Genomic DNA, 20228 nt, shown 5'->3' on the forward strand with positions numbered 1-20228 from the left:
TGAGACAGAGACCGTAAAGCATGAAGGCTATCGTTTTGACTACCCCTAAGATGGCTAAGAGACCCATCCGTCACAAAAGCTATTGGCTTTCGTAGAATGAAGTTCATTTCAGAAGCCATACATGGTTTCCCATTTACGGTCGGTTTTGAAGTTCGATACTATAACAAAGAAAACGTACGTATGAGAAATTTGAACAGGGAAAACTTTTACAAGTGAATTTGCTTGTAAACTTAGAAACAACTCTTCAAGCTTTTCAAGAAAAAATAAACGATATCTATCTCGAATATGCAAACCAGTATAACATTGACGAAGGAGAATACCATCTCGATATTATATATGACAGGAAAAATGCAACTGTTAAAATCAATAAAATAGAAGACCTTGGAGAAACGTTTATATTTCTACAAAATATAACAACTTGGCATGGTATAGATTTTTGAGGATGTTAAATCAGCCTGCAGAATATCCAGTACACCCGAACTTTTATGAAGTCGAAAACCCTAATGGAACATATGAAAATGTTTTCGACTCAGATGCTATTATAGTTCATGCTTCATTTTCTGGTGCGCAAAACTCTTTTTTATGCTTGGCAAATGACTTTTACGAAAAACCTACAAAGCTATATGAACCGCCGAGTGGAAGTATTTCAGACTTTCAAGTATGGTTTACAACAGATGGAAGAAAGAGAATAGTTCCATTATACCATGCGTTTTACTTAGAACTTAGTTTCATATACAACTACTATCGAACGGTAAAATATAATTTTTTAATACGGTTGAGGTGTTGGATTTGGTTGCCAACTAGACTGTGGTGCAGGTTCAGGCTGTTGTATAACAGGAGCTTGTTCTTCTGGTTCAGGGTCTTTAGGTATAATACCAACGAACTGACCTACTCTTTTGCCAATATTTTTGACTCCGTTCCATACTCCTCTTCCGACAGATTTTATTCCATTCCATATACCTCTTCCAACATTTCGAAAGAAGTTTCCTATTCTTCCAAAGAAACCCATTTTACTATATGTAAAAATCTAATGTCCACCTAGTCTCTTACGTTTCCTTCTGAGTTCCATAGCATTCTTTAACTGGAGCTCATACATTCTATTTCTCCTCTGGTAGAAAACATACTCTGGGTCAACTCCTGTGTTCGCGTCATCTGCATAGAGTTGTTTATATCCCACTTCGGGTTTGTATAAAACTCTTTCCATCTCATATTTGCATACCATGGTGGTAAGCCTAACGCAGCGTCATTTGACATGGCAGTTTGCATTTGTACATCTGTTGGCACTTGACCATAGTTTGCCATTGCAGTTTGTATTCTAACTTCATTTGGAATATTCTCTGGGTTTGGTTGTCCAGGTTGCTGTGCATTCGCTAAGTTCTGTGCGTCCATTTAATATTAGATAAAAATATCTCTTACGAGTACATATGCTGAACATTTGCAGGCATTGGTTCATCTTCATATTCTCTATATCTTTCTGCCACGTCAAATAAGTAAATGACACAATGGAAAAAACCTAAAACAAGTAGTCCTATTTCAAACCACATTTACTTACTAGTAAAATTTCTTTGTTATGACACTTTCTCCGGTTTATAGGACCTCTCTCATATTCTATCTTGTCATATCTAAACTCATAGTCATGTATGTCCTCTAACCATCTCATAACGGTTTCCAAACCACTTTTATCGGATGTAAAGTAAAAGCATGGACAGTTATGTAAAACGTCTAAAGTTTCTAAAGAGTCTCTCAAAGTCCAGTCTACTTGGTATTGAAAATCGCATGTGTTATAGAACGGCGGGTCCACTATAAAGAAAACATTTTCCTTGTCTTTATATTTTTCATACAACTCTGTCCAATGACATCTCACAAACTCTATACCCTCAGTATATTTTTCTATGTTCTCTTTGAAAACCTTTGTATAGTTAAGATATAAAACTTTTGACATAAGTGTTTCAATGTCATGAACTCTTATAGAACCACTATACAATAGTCTAGAAGATATACTATCCCAGTCAATATACTCTGCTTTTTTCAAAACCTCTCTGACAGTATTTTTCTTATCTAATGGTATACGTTCCATCTTACCTATAGGTATCTTTTCTTTCAACTCTTTCAATATATTGTTTGTGTCTGGAATATGTTTGAGACGGTTCATATAGTTGTCGAAGTCATTGCATATAATCTTTGAGTCAGGAAATATTGTATGGCACAAATGAGATATATAGAAACTTCCACCGAACAAATCTACAAATGTTAGACCATTCGGTAGTTTCTTAAGTTCTCTCAATAGAATATCTTTACATCTACTCTTATTTCCAAAGAAGGGTAACGGTGGTTTTGTAAAATTCATTTTATATATATAATAAAAATGTTTTTACCTGAAAAGTGACAGAAAAGTGACAAAACATGTACGAAGAAGTCTTGAAAATTCAAGAGGGTAGAAAAGAGGTTAGAAAAGAGGTTATATCTAACCTTCTACCCTAAACATTATTTTTGTCTGATTTTACGAAGAAGTCTTGACAAAACATGAAAACATATATAATTTGTGAAAAGCTCCTGGAAGACCCGTATATAAGAACTTCATTTATACTAAACATCTTCAGGGGCTAGAGGGGCGCAGCCCTGGAAGCCCCACTACCTTTTTTTTTTTTTTTTTTTTTTTTTTTATCTAAATAGATAAATGAATTAAGCAGTTTACAGTTATATATATTTAATGAGAGACAATATCTAGTTCTATGGTAGAAATGACTCTTAGACTCAAATAAGTAACACAGATAGAAAGTACTCAGTATAACAATTATATATGTACACTCAAAGTTAGTCGCTGCTAAAATCTTAACCTTGCATTTCGGGAAAATCTGACAAATGGCTCTTAGACTCAAATAAGTAACACAGATAGAAAGTACTCAGTATAACAATTATATATGTACACTCAAAGTTAGTCGCTGCTAAAATCTTAACCTTGCATTTCGGGAAAATCTGACAAATGGCTCTTAGACTCAAATAAGTAACACAGATAGAAAGTACTCAGTATAACAATTATATATGTACACTCAAAGTTAGTCGCTGCTAAAATCTTAACCTTGCATTTCGGGAAAATCTGACAAATGGCTCTTAGACTCAAATAAGTAACACAGATAGAAAGTACTCAGTATAACAATTATATATGTACACTCAAAGTTAGTCGCTGCTAAAATCTTAACCTTGCATTTCGGGAAAATCTGACAAATGGCTCTTAGACTTGTTTTGATAATTAATTCTTCAATTATATTATAATTTATAACAAATTTCCTCAAACTATCTGTATGTCATTCAATTCCCGGCCACTACATTCAATGATGGACCATTTCCTTCAAATTTTGAAATACCTTATTCAATTTGTTGTATGGAGCCCGTGATATTCAACACTATGGAGCTCCTCCAGTTTGGTATCCAAGAAGAGATAAAAGCTAGCATGGGCTACTCTCAAAAATGCAGGAAAGAATACTCCACGATCGAATACAAATGTAAGTATCCACAATGTCAAGCTAAATTCAAAGTCCGGATAATAGATCAAGATAAATATGAACTACTAATCCACTCTGACTCTCATGATCATTCTGCACCTCCGAAATCAACAAAAACAATATCCTCATTATTTGTCAGAAATTATCTTAAACATTACTTTGAAAACAATATGAATCATGCTACAGCTCAACTTAAGTGTTTCCAAGACTTAAATATTTCATATACAGACGAAGAGTTACTTTCAATATTTGCACAAGGTCCAGATGCATTACGTAAATTTGCTCAAAGAGCTGAAATTGTTTCCAAACGCTTTAGTTCGGATGAAAAAGTTTCTTTAGCTATCTTTGTCGAATCTGTTCAAGAAAGTTGTCCAGAAGATTTAATTGAATTTATCTCTGAGCCGGGAAAACTAGTTTTTTTATATGCACCTTTCGAAGCGAAGGCCCTTGGTCACCAAATTTCTACGTTTCACATCGATTCAACGTATAAACTTCTAAGGGCTAACATTCCATTATATGCACTCACAGAAAAACAGAACATACTATTGTTTTTCCTTTTTTGTATTTCTTTATTTCTCCTGACACAAGCGAAAATATTCAATATTGTGTTTGTCGTTATTTTCAATATATTAATAGAGAACCCGAGATGATAAGTATGGACTGCGCCCCACAAATAGCCGAGGCAATTGAGCGAGGTATTCCAAACTGTCATATTCTTTGGTGTGGCGTGCATGTCCTTCGCGCCATATTAAGAAAAGCGGATAAGTTTAAATCACGAGACAATTTTGAAGAATTTTATAATCTAATGAAATTATTAGTATTCGATACTAAAGAAGAATCTCCCGAGGAAGAACAGAACCAAGAAGAAGAAAATCCTAGAGAGGAACCAGCTCAATCTCACTTACTTCAAGCAGAAGAAATTGAAGAAGAGGAACAATATGAAGAAGAATTCATCGAAAATGAATTTCAACCTTCTCAAATCTTTTTACCACGAGAATCTTCTGATGATCCAAACAATTCTGAATTTATTCCAGAAGAAGAAACGTTTGAAACAAGTGAAGAAGTTCCAGAGCACCTCACTCAAGAAGAAGCTGCAGACCTAGATGCAGTTTATGATCGAATTCTTGAAATTCTTTCCACTGAACCGAAAGCCCAAAAGTACTTCGATAGGCAATGGAGGCATCATTTAGATCGTTGGAATAAGCGCTATCGCAACGGAGGTGACGCGACTAATAACGTCAGTGAGTCACATTTCAAAGTTCTCAAGCATTCTTATTTCCCAGAGAGAAGGAATATTCGATTAGACGATTTTGTTGTTGAATTATACACAACGGTTGTTCCAGCATTATTGATTAAATTTAAAGTTCAATTAATCAATAGTGATAAAGTTGTTCGTATATTACGAAAAGCTAATGACCATGAACAAATATTGGAAAACAAAAAAGTCGAATGTTTGAAAATGCTTGAAGCAATATATTCAAGTTTGCAACAAGGATCAATAGATTCAAATCTTGTTTATTGTACTTTAAAGGTACTTTTAAAAAAGAAACAATTAATGTAAAAGATTCAAATAATTTTTTATTATTATTTTATTAATTTTTTAAAATAAGGTTAATAAAAAGTGACACTGGATAGTTTGTCCCACACTCATATAATTTGAGAACTTTCAATGGGCTAATTCAAAATTTCAAATAATTATTTTTACAAGAATTGTCTTTTACAGGAAACAAGTATCTATTAATAAGTAATGAAAAAATATTTTATTCAACAATGAACAATTGAATTTTTATTTACAAATTATGTTTTCATTGATATTATCGACTGCAAATTCATGGCCTGAAATTTTTGGAGGGAGGGATGAAAGATACAGAAGTTTTTTCAACAGGCCAATCACAATAAATCAAAATAAAGACACCGACATGTATGTAACATCAGAAAATAGCAATGCTAAACCATTTGAGAACGCTTTAGATGGCAGAGCTGATACATTTTGGGAATCTAGAGGAACCTTAGGTGGAACAACAAGAGAAATTTACATTGGATTTTATAGGCCGTCAAGTAAACCAAACACTAACCTAACCTTCAGGCGAATTCTTTATCAACTATTTAATAGTGATATTGGATGGTGGAAACATATTAAAATTGTTGGAACCAAATGTAGTGAAGAATTTTCAAATGTTTTGAAAGAATTTACTAACGAAGAAAGATTTACATACCAAGCCGATCTAGATTTGGGTTCTGAGCAATGCTACAAATCGATCAGAATTGAAGTAACAAGTGCCAGTCAAAATAAAGTTGCTGCCTCGAGAATTGAATTTTGGAGAGAAGATTCTGTTCTCACTGAAGCCAGAAAACTGTTTACTGATGGCACCTTGTCTGAATTTTCAAATGAATATAAAGATCCTCAAAAGGTTCAGGAGTTTATAACAAGTGTCAATAATCATCCATGTCCATATCTATTCTCTGAATACATTTATGCAATAAATGAAATTCGTAATGATCCTGAAGGCGTCAAAAAGTCTGTTCAGACAATTGAATGCAGACCAACCCATAATGCATATTTCAACTTTGACCATAATACAAATCAGCCATCTGGCAAATATATGTTATCAGGAGAGAGAATTTTGCAAAGAACTCAGATGATAGAACCAATTTGATGTTTGGTGCTTACATTTCTCAAGGAATGAGAAATATAACACGTGTTTATCAAAATGATGGTCGATATTCCCCTTTAATTTGGAACTGCTATTCTAATGAAAACGATTTACCTCTACCTCAGTGCAGAATCAGTGGTGCTCATGAATTGATGAGCTTTAAATTAGGTGATAATTATACTGAATTTGAAGAAAAATTAGAAAAATATACTCAGGATCCAAAATACCAAAGTAATACAATGTTAGATAATGTAGAAGGCAAACTAATGAATGTCGCAGAAATATCTGGACAGAACTTTATTATACATACAACAGCTGGTGGTTGTTTATCTGGAATTCGACATGCAAAATAGAAAGGACTAACTCTAAATGATGCATTAAGTCAATGGAATGATATTCACGAAATTTATCTTCAATATTTAGGATATACTGAAAATGATGAGAATCCTAAACATCGGAAATTCCATGGAACTCGAGTTTTGAGTAAATCAGGTGACACAGGTGCATATGCTTATAAAACTGGAGCTTACATATTTTATAATGGTAATTACTATTCATCAGGAGTATGCGATGCGAGATTCTTCCGAGAGTCTGGTGAAAATTGGGGAGCGTGGCATGAAAATGGTCATGTGTATGATTTCCATCCAATTGAAGAAGCAGAACTTACAAATAATCTTTTCCCATTAATGATGCAAAGAAGATATAACATTAGATCACGTTTGGAAGGAGATAGGAGATTTGTTAACGTTTTTAACTATTTGAACTATAAAAAATTATTTGGAGATTCAAATTGGTATGGTTTACCAATTCTCAGACAATTGGAAATTTATGCAGGAGAAGATTCTTATCCAAAATTCTGCAGGCACATAAGAGATAATAATTATGATGGCATTTCTAAGAGAGAAAGGATAGTTGTTGGATTTTCAAAGATCGTTGGTCATGATTTATCTCCTCATTTAGATAGAACTGCACTTTATCAATGTGGCAGCAACTGTAAGAACTATATCAAAGATTTACCTCCTTGCAATGTTTCTATTGAATACATTGTTGAAAGACACTTTTATGATAGAAAAGAAGTTCCTTCCACTGCAGTTCCTAAGATTTTAGCGGTTTACATTTTAGATGATGGAAGATTAAGATTTCTTGTAGATTTCGAAGGTGGAGGAAGCTGGAGTAACATGGGAGGTGTTGAAATTCGCGATGAAGATGAGAACTTTGTTTGTTTTTTGGATTCTAGTGATATTATAATTAGTGCTGATAAATGGGAGCCAGGAAAGGTCTTTAAATTTAGAGGATTTGGTTTAGATATGAAAATGAGACAACCCTTGGTTTATAAAGTTCCTTCAAAATTCCACAGAAGTACCTTTAATTTTTCAGTCCATATTTCAAACCAGCAAAATTCAGCGCTCTCTGGAATGATGGATGATGATAATTCAACATGTTTATTCACAGATCCATTAAGCAGTAAAGAACTAACTGTTTTGATAATTGATGCAGAAATTCCAAGAGAATTAGTTGGTATTAGGTGGGCACAAACAAGAGGAAATGCAGGAAAAACAAAGCATTTTACAATTCATACTTCTCTTGATAATGAATCTTGGACCGAGTTATTTGTTTATCACCAGAACTTGACATTTTTTTAATGACAACTCTGGATATTATCTTCTTTTCCCACATGTAACTAGAGCTCGATATGTCAAGATTACTCAGCATGATGAGCGTACAGGAACAACATCAATTAATTTATGTCAATTCCATTTTCTTGAAAAAGATCTTGAACCAACTCCAATTGTAATGCCTACTGCAACTCCAATTGTAATGCCTACTGCAACTCCCTATGTAAAACCAACAGAAACTAAAACCATTGCACCAAGTGAGGGCGAAAAAGGAAATATAATCGCCAAATCAAAACAAGCGCCAATAATTATTGGTAGTATAATTGGTGTTGTTGCATTGATTGCCATTGTTGCCGTTGTTGGAATTATAATCCACAGAAAATTGAAGCATTGCAATTATAAAGAGGAAATATCCGATGATTTTGGAGCTGTAGATATTTAATAGTATTATTGAATTTTACTATGGTAAAAAATCCATTTTCTTTTTGCAAGAAAAAGTCGAATATTTCAAAAATATAAGTGTTTATAAAATAAAAGAAAATGTAAAGTTTTTATTTGAAAAGATTTCTGGCGGTTTTGACATTGACACCTTTTATGAATTCATTTTGGTAATATTTGTCAAAATCCACAAAATAACCGAATCTCTTTCTTAGAGAAATTACTGAAGAAAAAGAGTTCATGAACTCATTTCCTTCATCTGTCGAAACAAACAAAGAATAAGAGATTAAAACAGTTGTTGGACATTTTGGTTTCTTGCAAACAGAAAAGAAAACTTCGTTGGAATATTTCGGATCCAACAAAGAACAATTAACTAAATAAAACTGATCATCAACAAATGATTTGATAACTGACTCAATAAATAATTTGTTACTTTTTGGTTTGACATTTCTCAGTTTATTTGTCAAAAATAAACTTCTTATTTTCCATTTTGACATTGGCAGATTTGGATCAAATTGAATTTTCTCACAAATTTGTACGTTATTTGTCAAAACCGCAAATTTGAGTAAATCATTCAATTTAAATTTGTCAAATTTGATATTTTTGACTTTTGCCATTGATTTGACAAATATTCCTTCTTCTGACAATTTTGAAAGGAAATTTGACATTGTATCAGAAATATTTATGTAATTTAAAACTGTCAAAAGTTCATTTGTTATGAGATCCTGCGAAATCATTTCTTCGACAGTTTTCTCTAAAATACTTCTGTATTTTGGAATCAACAACTTCACAAGTTTTGTATTTCCACATGTTAGAATTTCTTTGCCATGTAAAGTGACATTTGACAATGAAATAAACAATTTTTGAGGAGAAGAATTACAATGAGAAACAATGAACTTCAAACCTGTTTTTGAGTGAATTTCATTCATCATGTTTTGTATCAAATGATTTTCACTCGAATGGTCAATCCACAAAGTCATAAAATATGTAATTTCTTTGTCAATCCCTTTATTATTTCTTAAAATATCTTCATAATGAATAACAATATTTTCTTCATCATTTCTTGAGTTAATTCTTTCTCTAGTTGAAGTTTTCTTTGGATTATAAAAAGTGACATTTTCGTTGTCACTTCTAGAATCAAATTTTCCTTCCTTTGAAGATTTCTTTGGATAAAGAAAAGTGACATTTTCTTCTTCTTTTCTTGAGTTAATTCTTTCTCTAGTTGAAGTTTTCTTTTTAGTATAAAAAGTGACATTTTCTTCATATGAATTTCTTGTTTTTAGATTGATAAAACTCACGTCATCATCGATGATTTCTTCGTTGTCATTTAAGTTTTCATTTGGTTGTTCTTCATTTGTTTGATTCATTTTGTCAAAAAGTGAAATGACCAAATTAGATGTCAATTTTGCCGCCAAATATTGAATTGAATTGTTTTTGTCAGCAATTCTTTGTGCACCTTTCTTCATCAATATGAAAGGAACATTTGGATACTTAGAGATTATTTCCAAAGTTTTCATTCTGACTCTTTCGTCATTATCTGTGATTCTTTCTGATAAAGAATCAAATGATGAAGAAAGCAATGGTTTTATATCTCTTTTTATTGCGATTTCCGCAATACTTAGTACCATTAATCTTACTTCTGCATTGTTATCGATGTGTCTCGATAAAATTGTTTCAATTATTGGAAATAATTTCTCATTTTCAAAGAAAGAGACTGATTTCTTGATAAAGCTCTTCCTTACTGTTGGATTTTCATCATATAGATCATTGATCTCCTCAACAATGCCCAAATTCGATGAAATAAATTTATATAATTTTGGACTGAGGGATCTTGAGGTATTGATGATTGTATTCTGTACTTTCCTTGAACAGAGCTTGATTGCAGTGAGAAATGGCTCTTTATTGATGAAACTTTCGATAAGAATAATATCATCGTACTGAATTTCGACATTTTCGAGTAATTGGACCATGAAAGTAATTGATTCTTGCGTTTTAATGGCTGAGAGGACCTCTAATGCGAAAATGGCTGTTTCAGATGAAAATAAATAAAATGAATTTGTTTGTAAGAGGTTTTCTAGTATGGATAAGGCCGAGTTGTAGTCTATTGATGTTGGTTCTCCAAGGCAAACTAAAGCTGAGGCCATAATGTAAATCATCTGGTCTAAATTACTTTGGTTGGCCAATGGAATCATTGGAGCATATTCTCTAAGGCACTGGGAGAATAATACTCCTATAGAAGCTCGTGAATGTAAAGAAAGTAGCTTTGAATCGAGTTTGTTTTGTAAAAAATTTTGAAAAAACGATTTTGCTTCCTCAAAAGGAAGTTCTTTGTTGAGGAGCCTCTGCATTAGTCTGTTTGACTGGTATGCAGCTTCTTTCAGTGTTAGTTTGTTGTGGGATTGCATTATTTGGTTTTGCTAATGTTAGGCCGTGTAAAATCGCATTCATTACATCACATCAAAAAATTTACCAAAAATAAAAAGTATTGTGAAAATGTATTATCATGCTTACTAATGATGATTTAAATATTAATTTTCAATTTCTGAGGCAAATAAAGATAAATATTTATAAAATATTACACATTAATCTAATGGTATTAAGGCAAATGTCAAATTTCTGCCAATGTAGTTGTTGTATGCGCATCAAATATCCTTATCATTATTATGCGATAAAATATATATTCTTTTTTGTGCATATGATCCATCCTGTAGCAGGAATTTTGTATATTGTATCCTTTATATTCAATGGTTAACTACTTATTCTCACTAACCATAAAAGATATACATTTTGAGTAAGATGTTAGTGCTATAATCTGACAGTTTGATTGCATAATCATTGTATTCTCATTCATGTACATATGCTTTATTATTTTGCTGTGGAGTTTTATTATATAATCTGTTTTATGATTCCATTTAATCAATCATGAAATCACATTTTTCTAATTGAAGCTGGCATGCATTAGTTTAAGGTATACAGATCTTGATTGTGGCCATTTGATTCAATATCTTAGGTAAATCTCCCTGTGATTAAAAAAATTATTGAATAAAAATCAAAAATTTTTATATTTAGGCTGAAAAAAATGAAATTCATGCTATGTAGATTATTAATATTGTACTATTTCGGATTTGAGAGTTGAAGAAAAAATTCAGAGGGAAGTTTGCACTTTACAACGGTCACTTTTGCTTTTTTCAATAAATTATTTTTCCGATAAAAAAAAGAGTTATGTAAGCAAGATATGAAATAACATTTATAAAGGGAGATGAACGTAAAAAAGTTATTGCGCTTGTTGCTGAGCAAGTTGCTCAACTGTTGGTTTAATGATTTCATCATCTTTGAATTTCTTCGTTGTATGTGATGCGTAACGATTCTTGATGTTAATATCTGTCCTTCCGGGGAAGAATTTGGCAATTACAGACCATTTTCTTCCTAACTCGTTTACTTTTTGTTCAAGTAGTTTATCTTCGTATTCCGTCCATGGAGCAGTGTTAACTCCAGGCATGAGATAGTTTTTCCATCGGTCGCGGCATTGTCTTGCTGTCCTATCGCCCATAATTGAGGCGATTTGGCGCCATTGTCCGATTCCGAGTTGAACAACTAGTTTCTTGAGCTTTTCATCGTCATCAGGAGTAAATTTGTTGTGTGTGGTTGCCTTTTTCTCTATGGGTTGTGGTACTTTTGGTAATTGTTGAATTAAATTTTGGATTTCGTGAATATTTAAGTTTTGAGGTATCGTAATTGGCTTGTTCTGTATGTTTGCCATCATGTTGTTCAGTATAGGAACGAATGCTGGATTCAATTCCATAATGACAAAAATTGAGAACAAAAAAAATTCTATCGTTAAAAACGATAGAAAAATATATTTGTCACTTTTTGAGAAATTTCGCTCCAATTTTTATGTCAAACATCTCCTTGTCGTATAAGTAAAATTTTATGCGGAAATTATCGGAGTAAAATGTCAGAAACAGTAACTTGATGGAAAGACGATAGAATTATAAGTCATGTATGCCAATTAGCTAGTTTTATGCTTCTAAGCATATTTTATGGATAGTTACTGACCAATTATGGTCAGTCAGAGAAAAAAATTGAAAAATTCAATTTTCACAAAATATAAACTTGTAAAACACGCGTATTGGTATGTCAATGTCTGTAAAAATCAATCTGGTTCTATGTAAAATGTTGTAAAAGTCTGAAATATATCGAGTAGAAAATAATTTGAAAAAATAAGGTAGTTCAGCGTACCAAATGATTAAACGCATTGTTAAAAGAATGTTTTGTCTATTTGTGTTGAATAAATTCTGAATAATTTCTTAAAATATTTCAAAAGAACTGATTAATGCATTTCTGATAATCCTCATTGCTGTTTATGATCATAACACATTTGTAGAACCACATATTATGGGTTCCACCTGCATGCAAATGAGATAAATAAAGTTGGAAGTTTTGAAGGGATTTATTGACCCATTTGATGGTTTGCTTCAAAGCCATCTGCGAAATATACTTATGTTTGTATGTTTCTGTAAATTTATATTCAAATTTCCATTTAGGAATTTCATCTCTTTGAGAAAGGTCATAATTGTATTGGAAATAGTCCAATAGTTGTCCTCTTGTAAAGTGATAAACTCTAAATGCTGGATTATTTCCTAATCTCGGAGATATTCCTGGATTACTTAAAGAAATCAAATCTGTTCCATGTATTGGCATGAGCATGTCGAAATGTGTATGTGCTGATAATATAGTATCTGGTGGATTCTCATTTAGTATCTTTGCAAATTGATCTATAAATTTTTGGTGCCATTCAAGAGGTTTTTCAGGATCAGTGATACCAGGATGCATGTGAAACAGTAGAACTTTATGGAATTTGGTTTGTAAGGCTTCCTTTAAGAATTTAAATTGGTCATAAGGATCATCTTCGGAAATTAGTTTTCTGTTAATGGTATATATGATTGAATTGAAAGATATTATTCGTATGAGGTGATGATCTTCATCGTAATAGTAATATCCTCCTTTCGAAAAGTTTTTCTTTTGTTCGGCTGTTAAATAGTCCCCTAATGTATCTGCAATTTGAGAAAATTGCTCTTTATCTGTATCAAACGCTCCATAGCTTGGATAATAGTCACCATTGCCTAAGTTGTAGATAAAAGGAACATTTGGATAAATTTTTCTCATGTTTTCAACGACGGTGTTAATGTTTTTAATGACTTTATCGAAAGTATGTGTCTGCTTCCATGTGTTTGTTGTGTCACCTCCGCACATAATTAATCTTGGACCTGAAATTATTCTTTTAAGATCTGAAAAGAATGCATCAACAAGTGCTTTTGGTGATTCGCAACCGTATTTTCCGTACTTTGAATAAGGAGCTGTTTCATTTGTGATATCATGGCACCATGTTTTTGATGGTTTTATTGGATTGTATGCAATATCGTAATGAATATCGGAGAAATAAAGCATATTATGACTTCCTTCTCCATAAAATCCAAAATATACTCCTAGAACAAATAAGAATTGCATCCCAATAAAAATTCCTAGGCAAAACTGGAACTTTCTATTACGGAACAGTTGTCTCCAGTAGTTTTTATTTTTATGTCCTTTATCATATCTAACTTCTTTCATTTCAATACCAGCACTGTCATATTCTGCAATCATTTTTTATGGCCGCTAAAACATCAGCTAGCTGGTTTATATACAAATAGACTAATTAACTCTTATGCATATCTAATAAAGCCCTCAATATAATCGAATTATGAAAAGACAATATTATAATTCATATCATTTGGCTTAATTTCAATAAAATATAATGTATTATTGGCTTAGTGTTTATTTCTTAATTGATAAAGATTAAACTAAGAATTTTTTTAAGAAGCTTAAATATGGGATGTCAAAGAACTAAATTATTTAAATTCATTGTATAGACTATCTTACTTATGTCTTACTGGAGTAAATTGTATAAGAATTGAACATATAAACCTAAAACAATAAAGTTTGATATCGCAAACTAATGAATTTTTCAAGGTAACTTAAGGGAAATGTTCCTTTTAATACAAATAATTGCAAAATAAACGGGATATGTGCAGATTCAAGCGGAGTCGATTTGCTCAAAAAATTAAGTTTTTGATATCTTATCGGAGAGAAAAATAGTGTTGTAAACAGAAATTCATCAAAAGTGACACCTCAGAAAAGCTAAACTATTGAATTTTTGGAACTTTTGATAGAGCACGTTTTTAAATATTAATTAAAGTAAATGTATATTTTGTAAAGATTCTTTTTAATAAAAAAATAAAATTTTGAAGAAGAACACAAAATCTTCTGAAAAATAATATCACATAAACTCATATTATTTTCTAATATATAACTATTTTATATAAAAATCAAATTCAATGATCTTAAAAGCGAAGGATAAACCTCAAAATTTACGAATATAATGAGTGGGAATATAATGCTTATCTATCATAAAACCATATGAAATATCAATTTTTGCTTTACGCCTAATTTTTGACGACAATTAGCAAAAAATGTTAAATGTTAACACTCAGTCCATTTGAATATGAAAAATAAAATTGACTTTGATTAAATGTTTTTATTTATCATGCAATTCTTCTTGCGACCAAAGATTTGAATAAAAGTTCAAAAAATAAGATAGCTTAAAAAATAATATACGGTAGTGTTTACTAATAGATGAATAGTATATAAATTCTATTAAAATGGATTTGATCCAAAAAAATATAAAACCAAAATTAATTGTTATAATTTAAATGAAAGTAATTTAAAACGATTTTATTTGACATATAATAAATCGTTAAATTACTTCTTCATTTAAATTATAACAATTATTTTGGTTTTATTTTTTTTGGATCAAATCCATTTTAATAGAATTTATATACTATTCATCTATTAGTAAACACTACCGTATATTATTTTTTAAGCTATCTTATTTTTTGAACTTTTATTCAAATCTTTGGTCGCAAGAAGAATTGCATGATAAATAAAAACATTTAATCAAAGTCAATTTTATTTTTCATATTCAAATGGACTGAGTGTTAACATTTAACATTTTTTGCTAATTGTCGTCAAAAATTAGGCGTAAAGCAAAAATTGATATTTCATATGGTTTTATGATAGATAAGCATTATATTCCCACTCATTATATTCGTAAATTTTGAGGTTTATCCTTCGCTTTTAAGATCATTGAATTTGATTTTTATATAAAATAGTTATATATTAGAAAATAATATGAGTTTATGTGATATTATTTTTCAGAAGATTTCATTCTATATGCCTATGAAAAGTACTCTCAAAACTAACTTTTTCCTAATTATAATTAAATCTAGAATATTGTATTATGCTTAGTATTATTTCATTTTTCTCATTCAATTTAGAATTTACAAATGTCAAAAAATTGAGAGCTGTCACTTTTGATGAATTTCTGTTTATTACAATAGAACGTATTCATACGCATTTTGGACAATAATTTAATTTTTATTGTCCACTTCCATAAAAATAAACAAATAATTCGTTATTTTTTATGGCAACTCCTGAGAAAATCCAAGCAGCCATTGATAGTGGCCTTAAAAAAGCTGATGAAAATGGCGATGGAACCGTTAGCAAAGAGGAATTCATTTTTGTTATCAGCTCAATTGATGATTCAAAATCAGATCTTTGGATTACTAATTTATATCGCGCTTTTGATGATGAAAGAAACGATAAAGCAAAATGGGAGCCTATACAAAATTTCCTCATCCAATGGAAAGATCATTACAAAGAAATCGAGGAAGAAAAATATCCTTATGAGATCCTCAAAGTCTTTTATCAGGCCATGGATAAAGATAGAGATGGTAATGTTAAGCTTCAGGAATTAATTGATTTCCATAAAGGCTTCAATCCAAATACAAATGTTTATGAAGAAGCAAAGAAGATGAGAAAGATGGATGAAAATATGAATGGAACAATACAATTTTATGAATATTGCAAGTATTATGGTGTTGAAGTTAAAAAGAGCACTGATGCCCATGATGGAAAAGGCAAAAGTCAATGTTGCCTTCTTATTTGAAAAATTACTAAATGTTTTAACTTATTTTACTTTTAATGGCTTTATTTATCAAATTAGGAATCTAAATTCTCATTGAGGGATTTAGTAAAGTAGTCATTAATTTGAATTTCATTTTCTGAGATTTTTCAATACTTATATTGATTCGTTCTCTGAATCAATATTAAGGGTGCACACGAGAGGATCATGTAAACTTCATAATTTAGAACCTTATTTTTAGGCATTATCTTGGCTACCTATTTAGGCTCGAAAAGCAAAAAATATCAAAAAATACAACTTGAGTTCATTATGACCCTTTCATGGAGGTAGTTTTTATCCGCTAGTATTTTCCCTTTGAATCTCTTTACAATTCGAAATCAAATTCAAACCTCAGTAGAAGAAAGGAAGAATCGACTTACTACGGTTGTAATACGAATAAATACATATATTTAATTATTTTTATTTACATAATAATTGTTTGAAGCTCATATTCCATCAAATTTTTAAATAAAAACATTAAAATGTTGAAAATGTTCATATATTTTAATAGGGTTTTGGCACTTTATTGAGGAATTACTACATACATAGTCGAACTGAACTTGATATTTTGAAATTTAAATTATTTATCAAAATTAAAATTTAACTTGGAATTTATAATTATTTAGTCATATTTTGCATAATTCTAAGTAGATTTTGTAAAAAATCAAGAAAGAAAAATTTTAACGTGCTTTATTTTTTCTTTTTTATAATAATACATATTATTATATAATTAACATATTCATAATGTTTCACCATTTCAAAAATATAATCCTCCTCCTCTCAAATAAACGTACATACGGGTGGCCTCTTTTTTCAAAAAATTAAAATTTGAAATTTTGGGCTCAAATATTAGAGATTTTTTCAACCTTCAACGATATATGTTGTCTATATCAGACCTCCTTTCTTTTTGATACTTAACATTGTTCCTAAATCTTAGCCGTTAAGGCTGTTCTGAAAGTATTTTTTTTTCGAAAAAATTCGAAAAAAATTCTGAAAATTCAAAAATCCCTTAATTCCTGAGGATTTTGGAAAAAAGTTTTTACATGAACATGTGTATATTATATGAAGTATATTGATAAGGTAAAAATCAAATTTTATTGCATATTCATCGAGAAAATAAACTAACGAATCCCTCAAAATTGAGAGGGTAATCCTCCTCCTCTCAAATAAACGTACATACGGGTGCACCCTTAACCGAATGCATTTTATATTGAGCCAAATGAAGAAAAATTAATTTAAAATACTGATCATCTGTTGATGAATCTCGGCCTGTTTAAACATGAAGCATTGAAATATCGATAGTAAAGAAATAATTGAATAGACCAGTCAGCAAAAATAAATTTACAATGAGTATGATAACTTGCAAAATAGTTTGTAGATGCTGAATAAAGAAATTATATCATTTTCAAAGAAATTGAGATAAAATAACTCCCGTATAAATTGAATGATCGACTCAATTTTGAAAGAATATTCAATTTTTGAATTGCTTATGGGTCGTTTGAATAGCATGTTTTTACTTTGAGTGAAACTCTTTGAGAAAAACTTTTCCCGAGGAAATTGGAAGGTGATATAGTTAGCTAAAAATAAAAGTAGGTTAAATAAAATACTTGTTTATAACTAACAGAAAAAACCAAACAATTAAAATCCAAAATCGAAATCCTGAAGTTCGTTGAAATCGAAAAGATCAACAGAATCATCAAATTCAAGAGCTGGAGCTGGTTGTAACTTTTGAATAAGTGGTGCTGGAGTTGGATTCAATTTTTGTTTCTCCTTTTCTCTTTCTTCTTGGCGAAGAAGTAATGAGTATCTGCTTTTTATATTAATATCTGTTCTTCCTGGGAACTCCTTTGCGATCATTGACCACTTCCGGCCATTTTGCTGAACTAATGCAAGCAACTTTGCATCATCTTCAGGAACCCATGGACTAGAATTAAGGTGTGGAGCTAAATAATTTTTATATCTATCGCGACATTGTCTTGGATTTCTTGTAACCATGTATTCGCTAACTTTTTTCCAATTAGATGTACCGAACACCTGTACAAGGAGTCTAAGCTTATCATCTTCTGACTGGGTGAATTTATCTTTTGGATGTGGCTTGCCAACTGGAGACATGATGTCTAAAAATGAAGTTGAAAATTGACAAAAACGATTCTGAAACCAATTGAAAGTATACTTATCGTTCCCATTAATGACGTAGTATGTTTATGATATAAGGTATAGTATTTGTTAATTATTTTTGAAAAAAATTTTAGCTTATCAAATTTTTGTATGTCTACATTGAAATATTACAAAGAGTTTTGAAAGCTTTGATATGGTTCGATTGAAAATTGTATTTTCAGATAAAATTATTTCTGCTATCTTTGAGATATTGGGAAATAATGCATATGCTTCATAAATATGAGTGATGACCAAAAAGTGCATTCAATCCATTATGTTGATTGAGAGAAAAAAATTGGTTTGAAACAAATTTGAAATACTTACGGATGATTCATCACACATTATATACACATAATAGATTCGTATTTTTAATTTTTTTAGGTTGAACTCAAAGTTCAACTGGATTAATTTAATTATTGGTTAGCTTTCATGTTGTAATGCAAGTATTCTAAATTATTTTGTCAAAATAGTGTGAATTGTGATAAATGTTTTTACAAAAATTTAAATTATAGTTGTCCGTTCAAAATATCATAATCTCAAATAATACATAAGCATAATATATTCATTAATTCACTTCTTTATCAAAATATCATATTTTGAATAGTGTTAACACTTCTCAAAATTCAAAAGTGACGTCAATTGAAAGAAATTATGGGAAGTTTGAATACATCGATGGTCGATCAAGATAATGATCATTTTACTTTAAAATATTATTCTAGTCTTATTTTCCTATACTTTATAATTTTGATGTCCATTTTTTAAGGCAAACCCACATTTTAGCTAAAAGTGACAAAAAAAAACGTTTAGTATTAAAAAAAAAGACCGATGAGAGCTTCGTTCGAAATATAGAGGGAACTGAGAATGCGCAACCATTCTCAGGGAATATTGGATGCTATTCCCGTTCCCTCTGTATGGAAAATTGAGGTTTTCAAAGGGAGTTAAAATAATATCAAATTTATACTAATTTACTTCAAAATACAAAAGTATTTGACAGCTAAAATTAGTTACTTTAGCAAGCCTATCAATACCCTTTTACGATTATTGTTACTTTTTCGAAATAAAAGTAAAAACAAATTTATACTAATTTACTTCAAAATACAAAAGTATTTGACAGCTAAAATTAGTTACTTTAGCAAGCGGCTTAGGTCTAAGATTTTGATTCAAATCTTTGCTTATATTCCTTAAATTCTTTATGAAACTCGCAACAGTTCCATAAAAAATTTTAAATTCTAAACTGTCGAAATTACCGATCGGTAATCACACCCTTCACGGGTGTGTCACTTTTTACAGGCATGTCGCTTTTAGCTAAAATTACCCCTACTCGATCATAACTGATATTTCACAAGAAATCTCTGCAATTATATCCTTTCATCGTTGCCCTTTATTGTCTTTGATTTCCTCATGCAATTTCCAAAATAAATTGTTCATTTTTGAATCAAATCTAAATGTTGTTATGACTTATATTATCTAGCATGCTACATTCATTCTATTTACGTTTTCTATCATCTTCTTTCGTTATCTTTTTATTTTATTTAGTTGCTAACAGAGTTAAGCGAAATTAACTCATCAAAAAATGAACTAGTTGCAATCAAATAGATTCCACAACTGATAACGAACTGTTGATGAAGAATGTCAATGATATTTAAGTTATTTCTCTTGAAAACTGATACCCTCATATTTTAAAGTAAATTTGGAGATGCAGTGACAACTCTAATCTCTTGAACTTATTTTTCAGCATTTTACTTTCACATGCAAAATGTACGATACTGATGTATTAAGCTAGACAACTTATCAGACGCTT

At 30.7% G+C, this 20228-nt stretch overlaps 11 protein-coding genes across 11 annotated transcripts, besides 9 other annotated features; 6 read left to right on the plus strand and 5 right to left on the minus strand.

Annotated features, from left to right (window-relative positions):
- Window positions 1-2659: 2659 nt before the first annotated feature.
- Window positions 2660-5152: a mobile genetic element.
- On the plus strand, window positions 4387-5064 carry TVAGG3_0187140 (MULE transposase domain-containing protein; the record flags this gene model as incomplete). Its single annotated transcript, XM_051225830.1, has 1 exon — window positions 4387-5064. A coding segment is annotated over one exon (678 nt), but the record flags the coding sequence as incomplete, so codon positions are not given.
- A 270-nt stretch (window positions 5153-5422) lies between the features above and the next one.
- TVAGG3_0187150 (uncharacterized protein) lies at window positions 5423-6160 on the plus strand (the record flags this gene model as incomplete). The annotated part of the gene is made up of 1 exon (XM_001298968.2): window positions 5423-6160. One exon carries the CDS (start codon window positions 5423-5425, stop codon window positions 6158-6160), a length of 738 nt encoding a protein of 245 aa, XP_001298969.1.
- TVAGG3_0187160 (uncharacterized protein) lies at window positions 6160-6510 on the plus strand (the record flags this gene model as incomplete). The annotated part of the gene is made up of 1 exon (XM_001298967.1): window positions 6160-6510. One exon carries the CDS (start codon window positions 6160-6162, stop codon window positions 6508-6510), a length of 351 nt encoding a protein of 116 aa, XP_001298968.1.
- A 336-nt stretch (window positions 6511-6846) lies between these two features.
- TVAGG3_0187170 (peptidase M60-like family) lies at window positions 6847-7800 on the plus strand (the record flags this gene model as incomplete). The annotated part of the gene is made up of 1 exon (XM_001298966.1): window positions 6847-7800. The coding sequence occupies one exon, from the start codon at window positions 6847-6849 to the stop codon at window positions 7798-7800; it is 954 nt and encodes a 317-aa protein (XP_001298967.1).
- A 151-nt stretch (window positions 7801-7951) lies between these two features.
- TVAGG3_0187180 (uncharacterized protein) lies at window positions 7952-8215 on the plus strand (the record flags this gene model as incomplete). The annotated part of the gene is made up of 1 exon (XM_001298965.1): window positions 7952-8215. One exon carries the CDS (start codon window positions 7952-7954, stop codon window positions 8213-8215), a length of 264 nt encoding a protein of 87 aa, XP_001298966.1.
- An 801-nt stretch (window positions 8216-9016) lies between these two features.
- On the minus strand, window positions 9017-10181 carry TVAGG3_0187190 (armadillo (ARM) repeat-containing protein family; the record flags this gene model as incomplete). The annotated part of the gene is made up of 1 exon (XM_001298964.2): window positions 9017-10181. A coding segment is annotated over one exon (1165 nt), but the record flags the coding sequence as incomplete, so codon positions are not given.
- Window positions 10182-10189: 8 nt separating this feature from the next.
- Window positions 10190-10616, minus strand: TVAGG3_0187200 (uncharacterized protein; the record flags this gene model as incomplete). The annotated part of the gene is made up of 1 exon (XM_001296507.2): window positions 10190-10616. A coding segment is annotated over one exon (427 nt), but the record flags the coding sequence as incomplete, so codon positions are not given.
- An 869-nt stretch (window positions 10617-11485) lies between these two features.
- TVAGG3_0187210 (RNA polymerase II transcription regulator recruiting protein) lies at window positions 11486-12013 on the minus strand (the record flags this gene model as incomplete). The annotated part of the gene is made up of 1 exon (XM_001296506.1): window positions 11486-12013. One exon carries the CDS (start codon window positions 12011-12013, stop codon window positions 11486-11488), a length of 528 nt encoding a protein of 175 aa, XP_001296507.1.
- A 515-nt stretch (window positions 12014-12528) lies between these two features.
- On the minus strand, window positions 12529-13659 carry TVAGG3_0187220 (sphingomyelin catabolic process; the record flags this gene model as incomplete). The annotated part of the gene is made up of 1 exon (XM_001296505.2): window positions 12529-13659. The coding sequence occupies one exon, from the start codon at window positions 13657-13659 to the stop codon at window positions 12529-12531; it is 1131 nt and encodes a 376-aa protein (XP_001296506.2).
- Window positions 13660-14346: 687 nt separating this feature from the next.
- Window positions 14347-14384: a mobile genetic element.
- Window positions 14347-14384: a terminal%2Cinverted (terminal inverted repeat of Banshee-A3 transposon ID:TVAGG3_0187230).
- A 1220-nt stretch (window positions 14385-15604) lies between these two features.
- Window positions 15605-15641: a mobile genetic element.
- Window positions 15605-15641: a terminal%2Cinverted (terminal inverted repeat of Banshee-A3 transposon ID:TVAGG3_0187240).
- Window positions 15642-15730: 89 nt separating this feature from the next.
- On the plus strand, window positions 15731-16255 carry TVAGG3_0187250 (EF-hand family; the record flags this gene model as incomplete). Its single annotated transcript, XM_001310996.1, has 1 exon — window positions 15731-16255. One exon carries the CDS (start codon window positions 15731-15733, stop codon window positions 16253-16255), a length of 525 nt encoding a protein of 174 aa, XP_001310997.1.
- A 164-nt stretch (window positions 16256-16419) lies between these two features.
- Window positions 16420-17460: a mobile genetic element.
- Window positions 17461-17766: 306 nt separating this feature from the next.
- Window positions 17767-18392, minus strand: TVAGG3_0187270 (RNA polymerase II transcription regulator recruiting protein; the record flags this gene model as incomplete). The annotated part of the gene is made up of 1 exon (XM_001310995.1): window positions 17909-18382. One exon carries the CDS (start codon window positions 18380-18382, stop codon window positions 17909-17911), a length of 474 nt encoding a protein of 157 aa, XP_001310996.1.
- A 797-nt stretch (window positions 18393-19189) lies between these two features.
- Window positions 19190-19219: a terminal%2Cinverted (terminal inverted repeat of MuDR-3_TvMULE3 transposon ID:TVAGG3_0187280).
- Window positions 19190-19750: a mobile genetic element.
- Window positions 19721-19750: a terminal%2Cinverted (terminal inverted repeat of MuDR-3_TvMULE3 transposon ID:TVAGG3_0187280).
- Window positions 19751-20228: the final 478 nt, after the last annotated feature.

Source organism: Trichomonas vaginalis, chromosome IV (assembly GCF_026262505.1).
Source record: "Trichomonas vaginalis G3 chromosome IV, whole genome shotgun sequence".
In the NCBI taxonomy this organism is placed as follows: domain Eukaryota; phylum Parabasalia; order Trichomonadida; family Trichomonadidae; genus Trichomonas; species Trichomonas vaginalis.